At 34.1% G+C, this 17,882-nt stretch overlaps 1 protein-coding gene across 6 annotated transcripts; it reads left to right on the forward strand.

The window, feature by feature from the left end:
• Positions 1–1,431: 1,431 nt before the first annotated feature.
• On the forward strand, positions 1,432–14,359 carry LOC115989526. 6 transcript variants are annotated; one of them, XM_031113229.1, is made up of 15 exons: positions 1,432–1,852; positions 4,307–4,510; positions 4,654–4,835; positions 6,743–6,869; positions 6,950–7,114; positions 8,055–8,129; positions 8,247–8,478; positions 8,542–9,179; positions 9,300–9,401; positions 10,515–10,588; positions 12,085–12,136; positions 12,561–12,647; positions 12,736–12,779; positions 13,737–13,811; positions 13,895–14,359. In XM_031113229.1, exons 1-15 carry the CDS (start codon positions 1,751–1,753, stop codon positions 14,118–14,120), a joined length of 2,385 nt encoding a protein of 794 aa, XP_030969089.1. In that variant the 5' UTR covers positions 1,432–1,750; the 3' UTR covers positions 14,121–14,359. The 6 variants fall into 6 exon arrangements, with proteins under 6 accessions (XP_030969089.1, XP_030969092.1, XP_030969090.1 ...); XM_031113232.1 differs by having other exon boundaries at positions 8,722–9,179; XM_031113231.1 differs by adding an exon at positions 3,886–3,948 and having other exon boundaries at positions 1,767–1,852; positions 8,247–9,179.
• The last annotated feature ends 3,523 nt before the right edge of the window (positions 14,360–17,882 follow it).

Here is a 17,882-nt window from a genome sequence, read left to right on the forward strand (position 1 = left end):
TAGTGAGACATTGCCTTAAAATTTATGGTTTGCTCAACCCACTCAATATTGGGACTTTGGATGTGGCATTAGATCAGATTATCCTTATTTCAACCATTAGAGATATGTTAGCCCAATGTAATAGACCCAAGTCTAATCCTTTTACTCTAGGGTTTAGCTATTACGTATACACATGTTATCGTTCATTATAACATAGGATTTGTATTACAATCTAATTTATTATTGAGAAAAAGTTTGCTAAATAGTACAATTTTTAGAAAAATTTGCTAAAAAACATATGGTTATACTTATTTAGTTATGAAGCATGCTTTTTGGAATTCGAGTTTAACAAAATCAAGTTTCAAGCATTATGTTGGATCAGATTGTCATAATGCTTGGAACTCGAGTTTCACTAGAACTCGAGTTTAACAAACTCAAGTTCCAAAAAATATGTTACATAAACTAAATAAGTTTGACCTAGTACTTTTTGGCAAAAAAATATATTATTGATGTATCCTTTTAGGGTTTCCTTCATGGATATAAGCCATTAGACTGAACTATGTAACTCCCGTACATTAATATTTAACGTCAACCTTTATAGGAATACTTGTGAGTTAACGGCCTTGTTGCAGGAGTCATATACTTTTGAGTTTGAAATTGTAGTATTACCTTTGACACTACTTGCAAAGAAAAGAATATTGTTACTAATTGGTATTACATGGATATAAAGAAAGGAAAAACTGTAAATCAATTATTTTACATTGGTGGTAGCTGGGGCACTTTGGTCATGATTTTTCATTTTTTGTGTGCTCTAAATACTTATCGAGATAATTTTTTTGAGTGCCTCGTGCTAGCGGGGAGACTTGAACTCAAAATTATATTAGTATTGCATTTGGATTAGTTTTCTTTTTCATTTATTAGCTTATTATTTTATTTGTTTTGTACAGTACTCTTACCAGTTTTTAGTAAATAAGCAAATAAATATATATATATATATATATATTTTTTTTGAGAAACAAACCAACACACACATAATGAAAAAAGTGAATAAAATTCTAATATAAAAACATCCCCCACAAACTTCACTTAAAAGCACATCTTAATTAGATATGAGTTTTACAAACATGAGTAGATATGAACATATAAACCTATCAGTTTAGAATCTAGGTGATGGTAAATTTAAATGCTAAATCTTAATCCCAATTTGTGATTCATATATTGCAAGAGATATCTCAAACCAGCGTGGATGGCATGTAAGTTGTGGACTTGCAAGTTACAACAATGTTTCAAGTTACCATAACTAGCAAGCAACATCCTATCTCCAAAATTCAAATTGCACAAGGACAGGACAGTAATTCAATTTCTGTCAACCACACATGAAGCACCCTCTTAAAAAAAAAAAAAACCAGCAATGAAAAAGCGCCAATGGGAGAGCACCCAAAAAAAAAAAAAAAAAAAAAAAAAAAGGAAAAGGCCTGTACCCGGATTTGAGACCCAAAAATTGAGCCAAAATTGATAAAATGAGCGGAATCCGAAACTGCCCATTTGTAAAACTCTGCTTGCATGCTTAACACTTAGCTTAAAATCCCTAAACTCTGCTTTGCTGTGCTGAGTTGTTACTTGTTAGGCATTCTTTCTTTGGTCACTAACACTGACTCATCAGTCATCACTAAGTTTCTTCACCAAGCTAAGCCCTTTTTTTTAAATGCTCTGAAGTTTCAGTCTTTTTTTGTTTTTGTGTTTTGTGTGTGGCTCTGTGTCTGAGCTGAAAATGACTTCCTTTGACAGAGACCTTGAGGAGAAGCTTAAGGAGGCTGGGAGTACCCTCCTTAACCCTCCTTCCTCTATTGATGACCTTCTCACTCTTCTTGATGTAATGACCCTTCTTCTCTTTATTTATTTATTTATTTTTGTTAAATGTATTTGTTGGAAATGTTGGTCTGATTGTGAGTTTATATGGGTTTCTGAGCATTGTGGAATCAGTTTGTTGGTTTTGGGATAAAAGTTTGTTCCTTTCACAATTGGTTTGTTCAAAGGTTTAGTCTTTGAGCTGAGTACATGCAAACTCATAATAATGAATTCAGTAAAGGGTTTGAATCAATGGTTACTTGATATGGGTTGATTATTGTGTGTTTGGTGAAAGTTATGGTTTTTTCATGGGTGGTATATGGGGTTTGCTTTCTTTTTCTTTTCTCATAAGTAAGTATATTGGTTTTCTTTTTTTCCTAATTGCTTATTGAAATGTTTGGCATATTCAAATTCAGTGAAATAAGGGTATTGTGTAGTTGATAATTGATTGATAAAATCAATGTTGTGGTTTCAATGTCTTTATAATTGTTACTTTAGTTTGGGTTTTCTTCTTCCAATTGCTTGTGGGTATTGTTTGTTTTGTCAAATAGATTGATGTTTGTTTGTTAAATCAAAATGTTGAGGTGTCCATCACTGGATGATAGGCTATGGAGATTTTTTATTTATTGAACCAATGGAATGATATGTCTAAATTATTATATTTTAGGTTCATATGGGTTCAATATCTGTGTGTGTGTGTTTCCCAGTTGTTATCAATTAGCTTTGGATACCACAAAATGGAAATGCTTATCTGTAGCACCTCATGTTTGTGTATTTCCCAGTTTTTAACCTATTAAGCCTAAATCATTCATATGAGTTTTGATGAAGAAAAGTTGGAACTTTAAATAAAATCGAGAGTAAAATTGTTATGCATAGAAAATGCAAAATAGAAGAGGAATGAATTATGCTATGCTCTTTGTCTTGTTACTGATAGTCCCAACTCCCTTGAAAATGCTCTACCTATATAGTACTATAGACTAGATATGTCCTACACGATGTGATACAAATGCATACTCATTGATGTGGGATCTGGATTGATCACTATATTTTCTACTTGAGTTTCGATTTGCAAAATATCTGATTGTATCTAGCTTGTTTTTGGACTGTTTTTTTGATCATGCATTTGAATTTTCTCTATTAATGAATAATATTTGATTAACTTCAAAGACTCAAAGACGATAAGCATATATTAAAGCACTGGCAATGCCTAGGGTATTGTTACTTATAAGAATTTAACAAACCATGTAGGGTTGTTAATATATATATATATATATATATATTAACTAATTGGTATTGGCATGAAAAAGCACTTTTATAATTGCTTCTTGTGATGAAAGATTTTGCTTTGCAGGGTTTTTTTGATTGACATGATGTGTTTTGGTGGCCACTTTAGCAATCTGTCTTATTTTATTGATTATACCGTCCTCATTGATATGATAATATAAAGTTGAAAAAATTTCGATGTTGCAATTAAAAACAGAGACAAGTCTGCAAAAGTTGAATAATATCTTCTGAGTTCTAGTTGTCTCTTTCTGGGATTTTCTGTTGTAGGAAGAATGACGTGTTATCTCAGGGTTATTCTTTCCTTTTTTTTTTCCTATAATTTAAAAAAAAAAAAAATCTGGAATATAATGTGACATTTTAATATATTTTAGATTCATTTATGGAAGTAGTTAAAGATAGGGAGCAAGATCTTCCATTTTTGATTGCTAGGCATTTTACTCAAAACCATAAATTTTAGGGGTGAAAGCAGCTGCAAAAGTTTCTATTGACAAAAAATAAAGTGGTATTTATACAAGGATTTTGATATGCAGCTAGGATATTTTGAACTTATGATGCTTACAGAATGGTGATTCTGTATAATTTTTACTTTTTTTTTTTTTTTTTTTTTTTTTCTAGATGGTCGAGTGTTTTTTTTCTCTTATATGTTGCTCTTTCACTTATGACGTGCACATTAGTTAGTTAGAATCGCATTTGTTCCTTCTTGATAATAGGCATAAAGCTCCTATCCCCCATCTTCCTTTTTTCTTCTCATTTTTTTCTTCATTTCTTTGATAGGTAAGTTTTTGGCCCCAAGGGGAGGGAAAGGGAGATTCGAACTATTGACCTCCACTTCATGAGGCGTGGTCTCCAGCTGATAGTGATGCCCCTTGGGCTTCATTTTTATTTTTTATTCTTGTTTTTTAAACATGCCTTAGATTATTATATTCATTTTTATGACTTTCTTCAGTCTGATCAGTTACCAATTTGAGGTTCTAGTTTGTTGTAGCATAATTTTTTTAATCTGAATTTAACTTGGAAATGTTTTGACCATTGTCTTGAACTATTTTCTTCTTCCTCTGGCTGTTCTGAAAATTTTTCCTCAATTTTTTAATGGTTGTCATGACTCAAAATTTTCATCCTCTTTGTTTCATTTTTTCTCTCAATTGGGACTAAGGAATAGTTGAGTTGATTCGAGTTGTTTCCTTCTGTCTTCTAGAAAGTTGAAAATCTGTTAGCAAATGTGGAGCAAGCACCATCCAAATCAATGCAAGATGCACTTTTACCTTCATTGAAGGCACTGATCAGTAATGAACTTTTGAGACATGCTGAAATGGATGTGAAGGTTTCAGTTGCATCTTGCATTACTGAGATTACGAGGATAACAGCACCAGATGCGCCATATGATGATGAGCAAATGAAGGTACTCATAACAGTTCAAAACATCCTCAGATTAAAACCAAAATTTCATTAAAATAAGAAAGGCAATAAGCTTTCATCATTGTAAATCTTTTCTTTTTTGTTGGGATCTTACATAGACTGTTTCTCCAATTCATTGTTGCACAGGAAATATTTCAGCTGACTGTAGCAGCATTTGAAAAATTGTCTCATGTGTCCAGTCGCTGTTATACAAAGGCAGTTTCAATTCTTGATACTGTTGCAAAGGTCAGGTCATGCTTGGTGATGCTGGACCTTGAGTGTGATGCATTGGTTGTTGAGATGTTTCAAAATTTCTTAAAAATAATTAGGTAAAAAACTTTGCTGATGGTGTTTTTTATTTTACTGAGCCTCCACTATTGCTATGGATACGTATCTGTAACAAATATTGTTCTATTTGTCCTGACAATTGAAACTTTTGTGAACTTCCATAAACTATTCTAACATCATATAATGTCCATGGTTACTGAACTTTAACCAGAATTTGAAGTTTACTATTTCATATAACTTAGCTTTTTCTCAACACAACTAGCATAAGCTTCTATAAATTTAATTATGGGACTATAGATGTTTAGCACAAAAATCATGTTTGATATGTTGCAGAAATTGCATAGGAATTTTCTTGTCACGTATTTATATTTTGTCCATAATATGGATAGCATATTTTTTTCAATTGTATGTTTGCTTGTGGAAGGTTTGATCATGCTTATAGGTTTTCTTTAAATAGAACTGTAGGTTCTGTGAGGTAGTTAAAGGTTTCACCTCTATATCTGAAGTGTCTGTAGCACTTGAATACTATGCTACCGTTTGTAATGAGACAGCAATGGTAATCTGTATTGGGTCTACTTTTCTAGTTAAAAATGACTTTTAAGGGTAAAGGCTCTATGCTTAGGAATCTTTATGTCTTCACTGTTCATTGGTGAAGGATGTTGCATCGCTGAAAATATGGCTTGCATTGGTTATGTGGATAATTAATTCATCCATGAAACACTTACAATTAAAGCCATAAATGTAGAGGATGTTGAGATGAGTATCAGTATTCTTAAGGAAGAGGAGGTTGGAAATTAGGAAAATAGCGTGAAGTCTAGCAAGATACTTGTTTTGGAATAACCCAAGGGCTATTCGATTTTTCCAGCAGAAGCAATGCAGATCATTTTCTCGTGTACTCTCCAAATAAATAAGCTGATGCCAGATAGTAATGTGCTGGGAGTAGGGAGGAGAAATCTGTATACTAGAGAAGTTTTGGTTGTCTACAATGATGACAACCAGCAGAAGCATTACAGAACATTTCCTGGGTATTAATCTCTAGTGGATAGAATGATAACTTGAAGTATGTTACTTAGGGGTAGTGAGGAACAATTTGACTATGATAGAAGTTATAGCTCGTGTTTAGATGCATTAGTGTAGGTAGCTCGTACCAAATTTTATTCAATCTGATTTCATTGGAGTTGCAAATTTTGGATTTGTTTGTTTGGGGGTTTCGCGGAATTGGTTGACTAAGACTGCAAAATTATCTTGCTGTATAATTTTTGTTTTGATCAATGCACAAGTTGGTGAAATTCTTGCAGAGTTGAGCTTGTTGAGCTTGTTGAGTGAAATTTTAGAGACGGTGAAACTATCTTTGCTTTGTTTTTGTACTTTGAAATCTTTGTGGAGATTGTTATTTGGTTCAGGACTGGTTTTAGAATTCTTGAAAGTTTCATTTACTCCCCAGACTACCTGCTTAAGGAGCTAACTCCCTTGCCTGGGCGCAAAAACCTGAATTTTCTTATAGAAGGGATGAAGGAATTGGACTTTGTTCAACAGGCACAGTGCTGAGGGCCTCAGTCCTTTAGGTTGTTTATGTTAGCCTTTAGAAATTGTGTGGTGACTGAAGAGGACAGTTTCATATAAATATTCCTACTGATAACTGAAAAAATATTTTAAGTTAGAAAGTAACTACTCAGTGTTTGTAAAGGATTAAAAGTCTAGCAATTGCAATGCATTTATCTTTCCAGTTAGCATCCAGGTCTACTTTGATAATAATGTTAAAGGTTGTTCCAACCTTGTCAGCAGAGTGCCGGAGGTGGTTTCATTTAGGATATTGGCATATTATTGCATTCATATCCAGGAAGTGATTAATAATTGATGCTTAGAATTCTGTGTTTCATTTTTATGTAACTTCATTTTCCTTGTGCAAATGAATAACAATTCAGTGTTTGTTTGTGCTCAACTCAAGGTCCAATCATCCACATGCTGTATTTTCAGCCATGGAAACAATTATGACTCTGGTCATAGATGAGAGTGAAGAAATTTCGTCGGATCTTCTCAGTCCACTTTTAGCTAGTGTAAGAAAGGAAAATCAGGTAGTTTCCTTTGCCGAACATTTGCTTCCTCTCATTTTCTTGGTCAACTCGGATGTTATCTATATGGTTCATTGTTTCAGAATGTTTCACCTATTTCGTGGAAATTGGGGGAGAAAGTAATCACTAATTGTGCTGTTAAGCTTAAGCCTTATCTCAAGGAAGCAGTGGGGTCTATGGGTATTGCTTTGGATGACTATGCTCAAATAGTCACTTCTGTATGCCAAAGTGAATCTGCAGAGCATTTGGTGTGTTTCAAATTCTCATTTATGAAGCTATCTTAAGTTGAGCAGTATGCTAATTGTTGATATCATACTTCTGCATGCCTATAGGAAGCTATAACCTAATATTTTCTTTCTTCAGTATATTTCTCAAAATGAATTAGGACCCGTTATTGCATATTTTTTGGATCCATCTTCCATTTGATTTTCAGATGGGAGACAGTGAACATATAGTACCAGTCCATTTAAGTTTTGGATCACCTGCTGTTTCAGGGCTTTTTTCCCTGCAGTATTTTTCCTGTGGACTGTGTTTTTTGTCTTTTGACTTGCATCCACCATTCTGAAAACTGTGAGAAGATGTCTTTAATGGCCATGATGCAAATGGAATCAGGAATGTTAGCCAGCAGTAGAGGACTCCACTAAAGGGATGATAAAAAAAAAAAAAAAAACTTTGGTCATGTTTCCTGGAAAGAAAAAAATAAAATAAAAAAGGTCTCACTCCCAATACATGATTAATTGCCTTAAAAAATCTCCAAGTATAAAACTTGATTTGGTGCTGCAGTCCCATCTCCTTCTCAAAGAAGGGCTCAAAACGTATTGAAATAGTCCTTGGCTTGACAATTTTGGAATAAAGGTTAAAATGTCCTGAAATCTCCAGTTTAGAGGTTACAGTGAAATGAACTATCATGAAAGAGTGGCAGGTTAGTAGAAAGAAACTTGATAGAGTTGTTGTCCGTGAGTAAAATGTCCAGTCTATTGCCTAATCCATTTTTACTTTCTATTTCTCATTCTGCTTCTAATGGCTAAAATGCCGAGGAATGTTTTATGCAAATCTATGTGACATTCCTCTTCCAGTTGGTATACGGGATAGGTTTTGGTATCTGATCATGCTGAATGAGTCTGTTGTCTGTGTATGTCATTAAGATCATAGACTAGAAGTCTGATTGAATGCGTTGGTGTGATTCAGGCTGATGAGAACAGGTTAGGAAAAAGGATAGTTTCAAGTGAGCTACCAAGGACAGATCCAAATGAGGCGTCCCTGGTATGTAATCACCCTTGTCACCTCCATTTATGTCAGTCTTCTTTTTTCACAATTATTTGTTTTAATTACTTGACACTTCACAAAAAGTTATCGGAAAATTAACTTTTTGTTACCCAGGTTACCAAGGGTCTTACTTCAGATACTTTCAAGTCAGCGGTGATTAATGGCACTCCAACTAGGAATGATGAAAATTTGAAAAATGTAAAATCTTCAAAAAGATTACAGAGTTGCCGTCTTACTAAACATTCCAAAACTGTTGGTGCAAGCAGCAATTCTGAACCTGACAACTTATACTCTATGAAGGCAGCCAAATCAGCAACTGAGTCAGACTCTGTTCCAAAGAAAAGGGGTAGGAAACCTAATTCTTTAATGAAATCTGAGGAAGGCTATGATCATTCTTGGATTTGTACAGGAAGAAAGACTTCGAAGCTAGGTCGTCCAAGAAAGTCTCATGATGGGGGAGTTGATGATTCACCTTCTGAAACACCGGATACTAAGGCCCCTTCACCATTGGTGCTTGAAAACGTGACTGAGCCTTCAAGTTTGCAACCTAAAACTAACAAGATCATAACTACTGCTTCTCTGTCCCCAGATCATTGCCTTCCTGATGCAAGCCATCCTAAAAGGGGACGGCCAAAGAAAGTAGGGAACAACAAGAATCAAGATGCCAATCATCATTCCCTATCAATGTCAAAGGGAGGGTTCTTGAATGCTCAGGTTGAGGAGAAAGCCCTACAATCTGCAGATGTTAGTTTGAAAAAGGAATCTGAAGTTACAAATAACTCTGATGCAAAACCACAGCGGCACTCTAGAAAAGTTCAAATTGCTATAAAGATCAATGAGGAGACAACTCAAACTCCCAGCCATGTAGTCTCAGAGAAGGAAGCTTCTGACCCTTCTGGTCCTGAGGAGAAACTGTTGCAGCCATCAGATATGAATGTAGGGGTAACGAATATCAATAACAGGTCGTCAATCCAAACAAATAGCAAGAAAAGGAAGAGGAAATATGCTAGTTCTGAAATGGATATTACTGAAGCTTCGAATTGTAAGGTACAGTAATTAATTCTCATTAATTCTACCACAATAAATGTATGTAAACTCCAACCTATTATTCCCTTCTTTCCTTGGTTTTTTATTATTATTTATCTTATGGGTTTTCCGAATTTGTAGACAATTTCTAAGTCTGCAACTAAATCAGCCAATGGAGATGAAAGTTACTTGGAAGAAAGCCCTAAAACAAAACTCAGGAGGAAGAGTGCTGCAAAGGGGGAGGTATGAACACATAATGACCTTTATATTGTAAATTGTCTGGTTAGTGAAACAGTGACAAATGACAGATATCCTTTAGATTGCTTTCTCTTATAGAGTTAATCCAAGGTATTGCTTTCATTTTTATGATCATTTAGCTCATGAAATTCTTGGGAAACTTTTCAAGTTTTTCTGGACCATTTGTTTTCTATGCATAATTGAAAATGTTTACATAAGGTCCTGGCTTATGGTCAATTTTGCTACTTGTGCATTGAGGAAAATATTAGCGTGTATTTACTTTTTATTTGACCAAAGTAATCATTTATATTGAATATAGTCATTGTCTTGTCCCTATAAAAGAAACAATCTACTTAGCTAAACAAACTAGATTCTTAATATATTTACTTAATGTACACACGTGAAATCCTGATTATCATACTCAGACATATTAGAACTTTTAAAGATTTCTTCCAACATAGAAAAGTAAAATGTCAATCATTTCTTGTTCTAATAATATAATAGCCAATACCAAAATGATCTGTTAAAGAATTTAATTTCATTCTAAATAGTATATAATGAAGAAAAGAAAATTACAGGAGATGAAGCTTAGGTGGCCAAAAGCAGGGTAGATTGTAGCTTTGATTCTTACCAATGGGAAATATAGAGGATAAAACCATAGTAAGGAGTCACTTATAGAACAGAAGCAGTGTTACATTTGCACTGTCCTTTCAACTAAATCTGGAAGCATTATTCTGAGGCCATTTTATTGCTTTCAATATTTGCAAGTGAATATGTTAAATGGGATACATTTAGTGGTGTAGACAAAACCAAATTTTTATTCCAAAGTAATATGCAGGCAGCTTATTGCTTGAACATTGTAAAGTTATATAATCTCATCTTTGGCAGGCTTGATTCTTTTGTATTGATGCTCTGAATTTCCTGTAACATGTCTAGGAAACTGTGCAGCATATTAGCTTAATATTTTCCTCCTGTAATCCCCCCCTAATCCTCTTTATGTAAAATGACATATTTTACATTTTTTGGCCTCTTTAGTTTTGTGTACATAACCTGTTTGCATAAAGCTCGTCTTATCAATAAAAGCTTACTAGTTATAAAAAATAAATATTTTTACTGCAGGATTCTGGGAAGCCTGATTTTGATGAACGTTTGGTTGGTTGCAAAATAAAAGTTTGGTGGCCAAAGGACAAGACGTGAGTACTTAAGGACTAGTATTATAGTGTTTAGCTCTGTAATATTCTTGTTAATATATAGTCTTCATGTATTCGATTTAAAACATTTTCTTTGGAGTTTTTTTCCCCCTGTTGTTTGGTTGAGACTCTGAAAAGAGATTGAACCTTGGTGCGATGGCAAGTACCTTCCACCAAAAGCAACAAGTTGCTTTTTTTTGGGTCAAGACTTTGAAAAAAACTTTCTAGTGCAATAATTTTCTAGTGTTTGGTTTGCACAAAAAAATTCAATGTTAAAAACTGTCAAAAACCTAAAACAGTCGGTAGACGAGGTGGTGGTTTTTTTTTTTTTTGGGGTTGGGTTGGGGGGGGGGGGGGGAAGGAGGTGGCTGTGGAGTGGAGGGGAAAATGGTGTTGGTGATAGTACGGAGGAGGGGGAGGGAGGTGGTGGAGACATGAGGGAGGGGAAGTTGACAAGTCTGGGGGGTGGGGGGGAGGAGGAGAGAGGTGGTGTTAGTGGGGAGGAATGGGGTGGGGGAGGGAGGTGTCAGTGGCAGTTTGGAGGGAGAGGAGGGAGGGAGATGGTAAAGGTGGCACATAGGAGGGGGAAGGAGGTGTTGGTGGCGGAACAGAGGAGTGTGAGCGAAGGAGGTGGGGAGGGGCAAGTATAAACCAATGTCCCCCCCCCCCCCCCACAAAAAAAAAAAAACTGTGGTGATTTTTTTGTTGATTATGGAAAATTTTTCCGTTTACTAGCAATTTTCTGTTATACCAAACACCAAAAAATGTGGCAAACGTTTTCCATAAATGATTTTATGACAAATCCAATGCAGCCTTAGTTTATTCTTGTAATTGAGTTAGTCTTTTCAAGTTGGTTATATTTCTGAACTCCTATTACCACAAAGACTTTTAGACCTAATAAATTTTAGGGCTTAATAGAGTTTTGTACTATTATATGGATAGGACTGCAGGTTGCAATGAAATATATATATATATATATATATTTTGTTGACATTTAATTTTTTGGCATGTTAGATCATGAATTATAATGCCTCTTTAAGTATATAGGCTTCCAGATACTGGTGATGAGGCCATTGTAGAACTTTGTTTTGGCTATCAACCGTAAAACTCATCTACATGGGATTGGTAGCTGCGCAAATCAAGACCAAAACCATAGGCTACATTCAGTGATTGTCTTTCTAGTGTGTGTGATAAGTAGTAAAATTTATTAATAGAATATTTTACTTCATTTTGCAACATAACTTCAGTTACCTTAGTACATCACATTATTGATGCTGTGCTGCAGCACACTTTTTTGGCTGAAATGTATGGCTTTCAAAGCTGTTCTAAGTATCGTAAATATGCAATTGCTGAATGTATGATCACCTTTGGGACATGATTCTCAGTAGTCATTGAGCCATTTGCCAATTTCTTTGTTTATTTTTTTCTCCTGTGACATTTGTGGCACCAAATTAAAAGTCCCCTTATTGTTATCTTATAGGATTGTTTTTATTTTGCAGGTTTTATGAAGGTGTTGTTCATTCTTATGACTCTGTTAAAAAGAAGCACCAGGTGTGATAGTTCTCACTAATCCTGACATACCAATTTGTTCCTCTTATTTATTTATTGGTTTTGCCATAACCTCTCCCAAGTAGTTGGACTTGGTCCTCGGCATTCTCTGTCATAAACCAGCTTTATGTGGCTCCTCTTCTGTTAAGTCACAGTCCATACTGTGTTTTCTCAGCTTTGGGCTTTGTCCATACTCTTTTCTGACTCTCCTTTTTTTTCTTTTTTCTTTTTTTGTTTGTTTGTTTGCTTTTTTTGTTTTTGTTTTGGAAACTCTCCTGTTTTCCTTGCGGTAACATTAAGTTGAACTACTCTTCCCTGGATGAAATCAGTGGTCTTTGTGTGATGACACACCATCTAACCTGTTTTCTTTAACTGTCATTTTTCTTGTTTCTGCATATTTTAGTTCTTAAATTTTTGTCATGCACAGGTGTTATACACTGATGGTGATGAAGAAATATTAAACCTCAAAAAGGAACGCTGGGAACCGATTGTAGATGATGTTTTGCCAGAAGGAGTTTGTGTTTTCCCCTATATTTTATTTTATATTTTTTTTTCTTACTTTTAGGGGAAAATAATTAATATGTGCTAATTTTTTTTTACAGGGTCAGGAGACTGATCTTCCAAAAGCTGATGCTTCATCTGATATGTAAGTATTAATATTTTATTAGACCTATCCTTTCATAATAGTATTTCATTTTGCACTTGGGTTGCAACCAAATTTTGTTAGCTATGCCTCAGAATTGAAATTTACTGTTTGTTTGCAAAATTGATTCCTTTTGGTCATTATCTAAAAATTATAAGCAAAAGAATAATCTTATTTGTAATTTACTGCAGACGTTTAATTTTTATATTCTAGATGATACCTTTCATAAATCTCTTCTGTGTGGTTCATTATTGTGGGAAAAGTTTCTTGGTATATTAAGCACTGGTTACTTTTCAGAATAAAATTGCTAGTTGGATCCTTTAGATGAATTATAATATCAATTTCAATTTTGTTTTAGTTTTCTCTGGTGTGGCCAATGTAATGGTACAGAGGTAATTGCACACTTTAGAGCAGGTTTATATACTGATGAAAATTATGCCAGAGGTTTGCAGTAAATTCTTACAATGCAATAAAGAACTTATTTACAAACAATGAATTTTATTTGTACATCTACTAGTCACTGTTGCTGAGGCAGTATATCACTTGTTTATGCATGCTTGTCCACAAAGCACTGAATTAATTTCATAGGAATTCATCCAACTCGTGGATTAATTAAATGCTAGTTTATATGGTGATTATGGGGTAGGCTTTGTGCTCACATTGTTAAGCTGTCCCTGGAGGCAGTGATGCCTACACCTTGATGGGAAAAATTTAGGTGCATCCGGGGCATTGAAGGTCAACTCTACTTACTTGATAACCTTATATGACAACATTTTGTATATTCATTTATGCCATGGAAAACAGGATAGGTAATTTAAAATGAAATGAAAAACGTAATTAGATTCCCCATTAATTATTCTCCATCCAAAATGGTTGATAAGGCAATTGCCTTGTAGTTTGTATGATGTTTACATATACTTGTGGATCTCTTGTATATATCTTTTGGTTGTGCATTTTAAGCAGGCCAAATAAGAGGAGAGGGAAGACCAAGTCAGAGTTAGCAAAACAAGAGAAGCCCAATTCTTCTTCAAAAATGTTGGTTTATGAACTAGCATAAATATTTTTAATGTTTCTTTTGTTTTACATAGCACCTGACTGAAAATTCTGTGGCTCTCCAGGAGTGGAACTTCAGCCAACATGTCTAAAGTCGATTCTGCAAAAAGTGGTGGTAATTCTGCAGATGATCAAGAGCTTGACAATCCTATTATTGTTTATGAATGTGTCAATAACCCATCTAGGACAGTTGAGGGATCAAAAGATGTTGGCCACCAAAAATCTACTAGCAAGTCAAGTATTGAGAGACTAAAGAGTGGTAATAGCATGAAGCCCAAGGGATTCCTTTAACTTACAGGTCAAGTATGAAAAAAGGGTGCAAAGAAATGGAGGTCCTTCTATTTACCTGAGTTAGACAAGGTTGTGTATAGAGATGAGTAGTGACACAGGCTCACAGGCTTATAATTTTGGCTTTAGTACAGGGGAAGTGTCAGTTATATTATCTTTCTTTTGTTTCTCATGTAGTTTCAGAAGATGGTTTTTGTCTTCAAGGATTGGGCTAAATATAATATCATATTTTGAACTCTCTATATTATAAACTTTGACTATGTTATTGCTGAGTTAGATGTAGTTCCCAAACATAAGAGTCCAAATCAAAAATCAGATGTAGTGCCAAAGAAAGCAAGTTGAAGGAAGGCAGTAGTATCTGACCTCAAACATAACCTATTATGATAAGGGACCCCTTTCTCAATTTTTGGAGTTAGCTTGCAAGTTTGGAAAAATCTTGGTAGAATAGTCTCCACCAATTGGTATGGATATCTTCCTACCAAAAAATGGATAAAAAGAAAAAGAAAAAAAAAAAGCAAAGTAGCCTGACCTTTTAATTTTGTGCTCAATTTTTCCTAAATAAAAATTGTGTTTAAGATAATGGACCTATGAGTATGAAAGATCTTGACAAATTAGGCATTCAAATATGTAAACGAAATAGGGTCAATTCAGGTGCATTATTATTGTATCTAATAATATAGAGGAAATCAAATCAAATCGTAGTCTTCAGACTTCATTCAGTAAAATGTAATAAAAAAAACTAATTGAAACCGACCCACCTGGAAACTGCCTCACTATCCCCATACTTAGGGATGTCCACGGGAACCCGGAAATCGACCCACCCATCCAAACAACCTGGGCCAACCCGAAAACCGGCAATTCAACGCCGGTGACGGGTCTTCGCCACCAAAAACTGACTTTTAGGTGGGTCGAATGGTGGGTTTTCATCTTCAAAACCTGATATTACTCGATCTGACTGACAAAACCCATGAAAGAAGGCCGGAGTTACTTAGATCCGTTCAGACTCATCAATATCCTGGTGAAAGTTTTGTTGTTTTTGGTTAGATCCGGTGAAGATCTAGGTTTTCTTGCTTAGATCCGGCAGTGAGATGAAGATTTTGCTCAGATCTAAGCTTGATGTGGTGGTTTTGCTTTGATTTTTACTTAGATTCGGCGATAGAGAAGAAATTTTCACTCAAATCTGTGCTTGATATGGTGGTTTTTGCTTAGATCCGGTGATTTTCACTCAAATCTAGGCTTGATGTGGTGATTGTAACTTAGTACCGAGGCCGACTGACCTGATCGTTGTCCACCGGAGATCGCTTTGACTTGACCCGAGGTCGTTTGCTATTGGCGGTGGGTCGTTCTGCTGTCCACTCGATGTAAGCGGGTCGGTTGCGGGTTGGGCATAAACCCGATCCGGACCGACCCGTGGACACCCTTACCCATGCTCATTCTTCTTCCCTTTTTCATTGTTGGGTAAGTAAAGCCATCAAAGTCTACGGATATCCATGATTTTGGTCGTAGATTTTTTTTGTTATTATTATAATTATTTTGAGTGGATTCAATACTTTGATATATAATGTCTAGGGTGTTTCCAGATGAAGTATTTGTATTTCTAAAAAAGAAAAAGAAAAAAGAAAAAAAAAAAAGAGGTTGATGGTTTACCTTGCAAAGTCATAAGACTCATACAACTAAGGAGCACTTCTATTTTAATCTCAAACTTTTGGCCGAATCATTGCTTTTTTATGTTCTCTAAATTGAGTTTGGTTTTTAACCTGTTTTAAGTTGAAGTGACAACATGGGTCTCATATGGAATATATATAAAAAAAAAAAAAAAAAAAAAAGTCAAAAGGCCAGGTTCTAGTGATTAACAAATTTATTTTCTACTATCTTACAATTTCATTGTTACTTTTTCACCTGTGGATGATCATGAGTGGCTAGTTCAAGATTGATGATATTTGGGACACATTTGGTAGGTGCAACAACAAAGATGTAACATTCAACATAAAATAGAAAAATGAAGAAAATCCAAATCCAATGATGGGTCAAAACTGGAGGTCCACTACCAACCCCGGTGAGTACAATTAATATTTTTTTTAGCATACCAAAGGAAGCTTAATGGATCAAAGTCTTTCTTTCAATACGTGCAAACCGCACACTACACCGGCCAGGCTTTAAATACGACAACGATTACTAAGTCACAATATTTATATTTTTGATTCTTATATAAAAAAAATATTTATATTTTTGATGTGTAGAAGAAAACTCCACATATACCATATTCATATGTATGAGGACTAGTTTAGCACAAAAAAAAAGAAAAAAAAAGTATATATATGTATGAGAGGACCAGCCGGTTGTTGTGCTCACCATTCACGAAATCCCTCCAATTATTGGTGTTACGTCACTCATTACATCCCTACTTTCTTTTTAGGTCTCAAATTTGTGAACCATGATCTATCCACTTTTCATGTGTAGTTGGATTGAAAAATATCCAATCCATCCACCCCGTGAAGGCACACAGTATTGTTTATATATATATATATATATATTTACGGAGGCACACAACAATATTTTCCTATGATCACAACATTTATACCACAACTTATTCTTCGCAGCACCCCTATACAATCATTATATATTACTCAAACATTGAGTAATATGTTAAATTTCTTGAAGTTTTTGTAATAGAATTTTACTTATATATATATATATATATATATATATATTACATCACATTGCAAAAGCATGTTGAATGACAGGCAATATTACCTTGATTCACATAATATAAGTACAACGTGTAATATCTAGTTTTTATTAGTAAAATGAAAAATTTAATAAATAATTAAATAATAATAAAAAATTCCTTAAAATTATACAACTTTTACTATTAATATTTTAATCGGAGTAGTGTGTTTTAAATTTCTCAAAACTTTAGTAATTTCATTTAGAGCAACCTATGTTAATTATTAAGGGAAAAAAAAAAGAGAGAGGCTAAAATGTACTTTACTTAGCAGATTTGTGATTACTTATAATTGATCACTCGACTTTCAAAACTTACAATTTATCTCCTTTAATTATTATAAACTAGTCGCTAACCCGTGCAACTAGTCGCTAACCCGTGTTATGCACGGGAACCTACCTGTTTGTGAGATAGATTAAAATAATTTTATAAAAAATTTAAGAAACTATATCATTGCATTATTTGCTCTTATATGACTTCAATTTGTGTTATAATTTGATGAAGAAGCCATAAATTAAATTTTAATTATTAATGTTTGAGTTTGAGTTTAAGTTGGACTTGTTAAAGAGATAAAGTTTCACTCATTGTTAAATTTGGATTAAAGAAAAATAATTTTATTTAAAAAAAAATGATAATGTTGAGTTTGAGTTTAAGTTGGACTTGTTAAAGAGATAGAGTTTCACTCCTTGTTAAGTTTGGACTAAACAAAAATAATTTTATTTAAATAAAATGATAATTTTATTTAAATATTGTGCTAACCCATGCAATGCATGGAAAAGCTATTGACTTTGAAAAAAAAAAAATCCAACAATAAGTAAATACACATTTTGCTAGTTAGTATTTTTTTTTTTTTTTTTAAAATGAAGAGATATTTAACTTCTATACTTTTCCATAGTTTATAAGTGTTGTTTAACATTGAACGTTATTGAGTTGCAAGTACATGGTTACCGAAATCTACAAAGTAATTTACAATTCTTAAATTAATAAAGCAAAATTCCCAATAATTATATATACACACACTCAAAACTAATATAAACTGC

The sequence above is a fragment of the Quercus lobata genome, chromosome 5 (assembly GCF_001633185.2).
Source record: "Quercus lobata isolate SW786 chromosome 5, ValleyOak3.0 Primary Assembly, whole genome shotgun sequence".
NCBI lineage: Eukaryota > Viridiplantae > Streptophyta > Magnoliopsida > Fagales > Fagaceae > Quercus > Quercus lobata.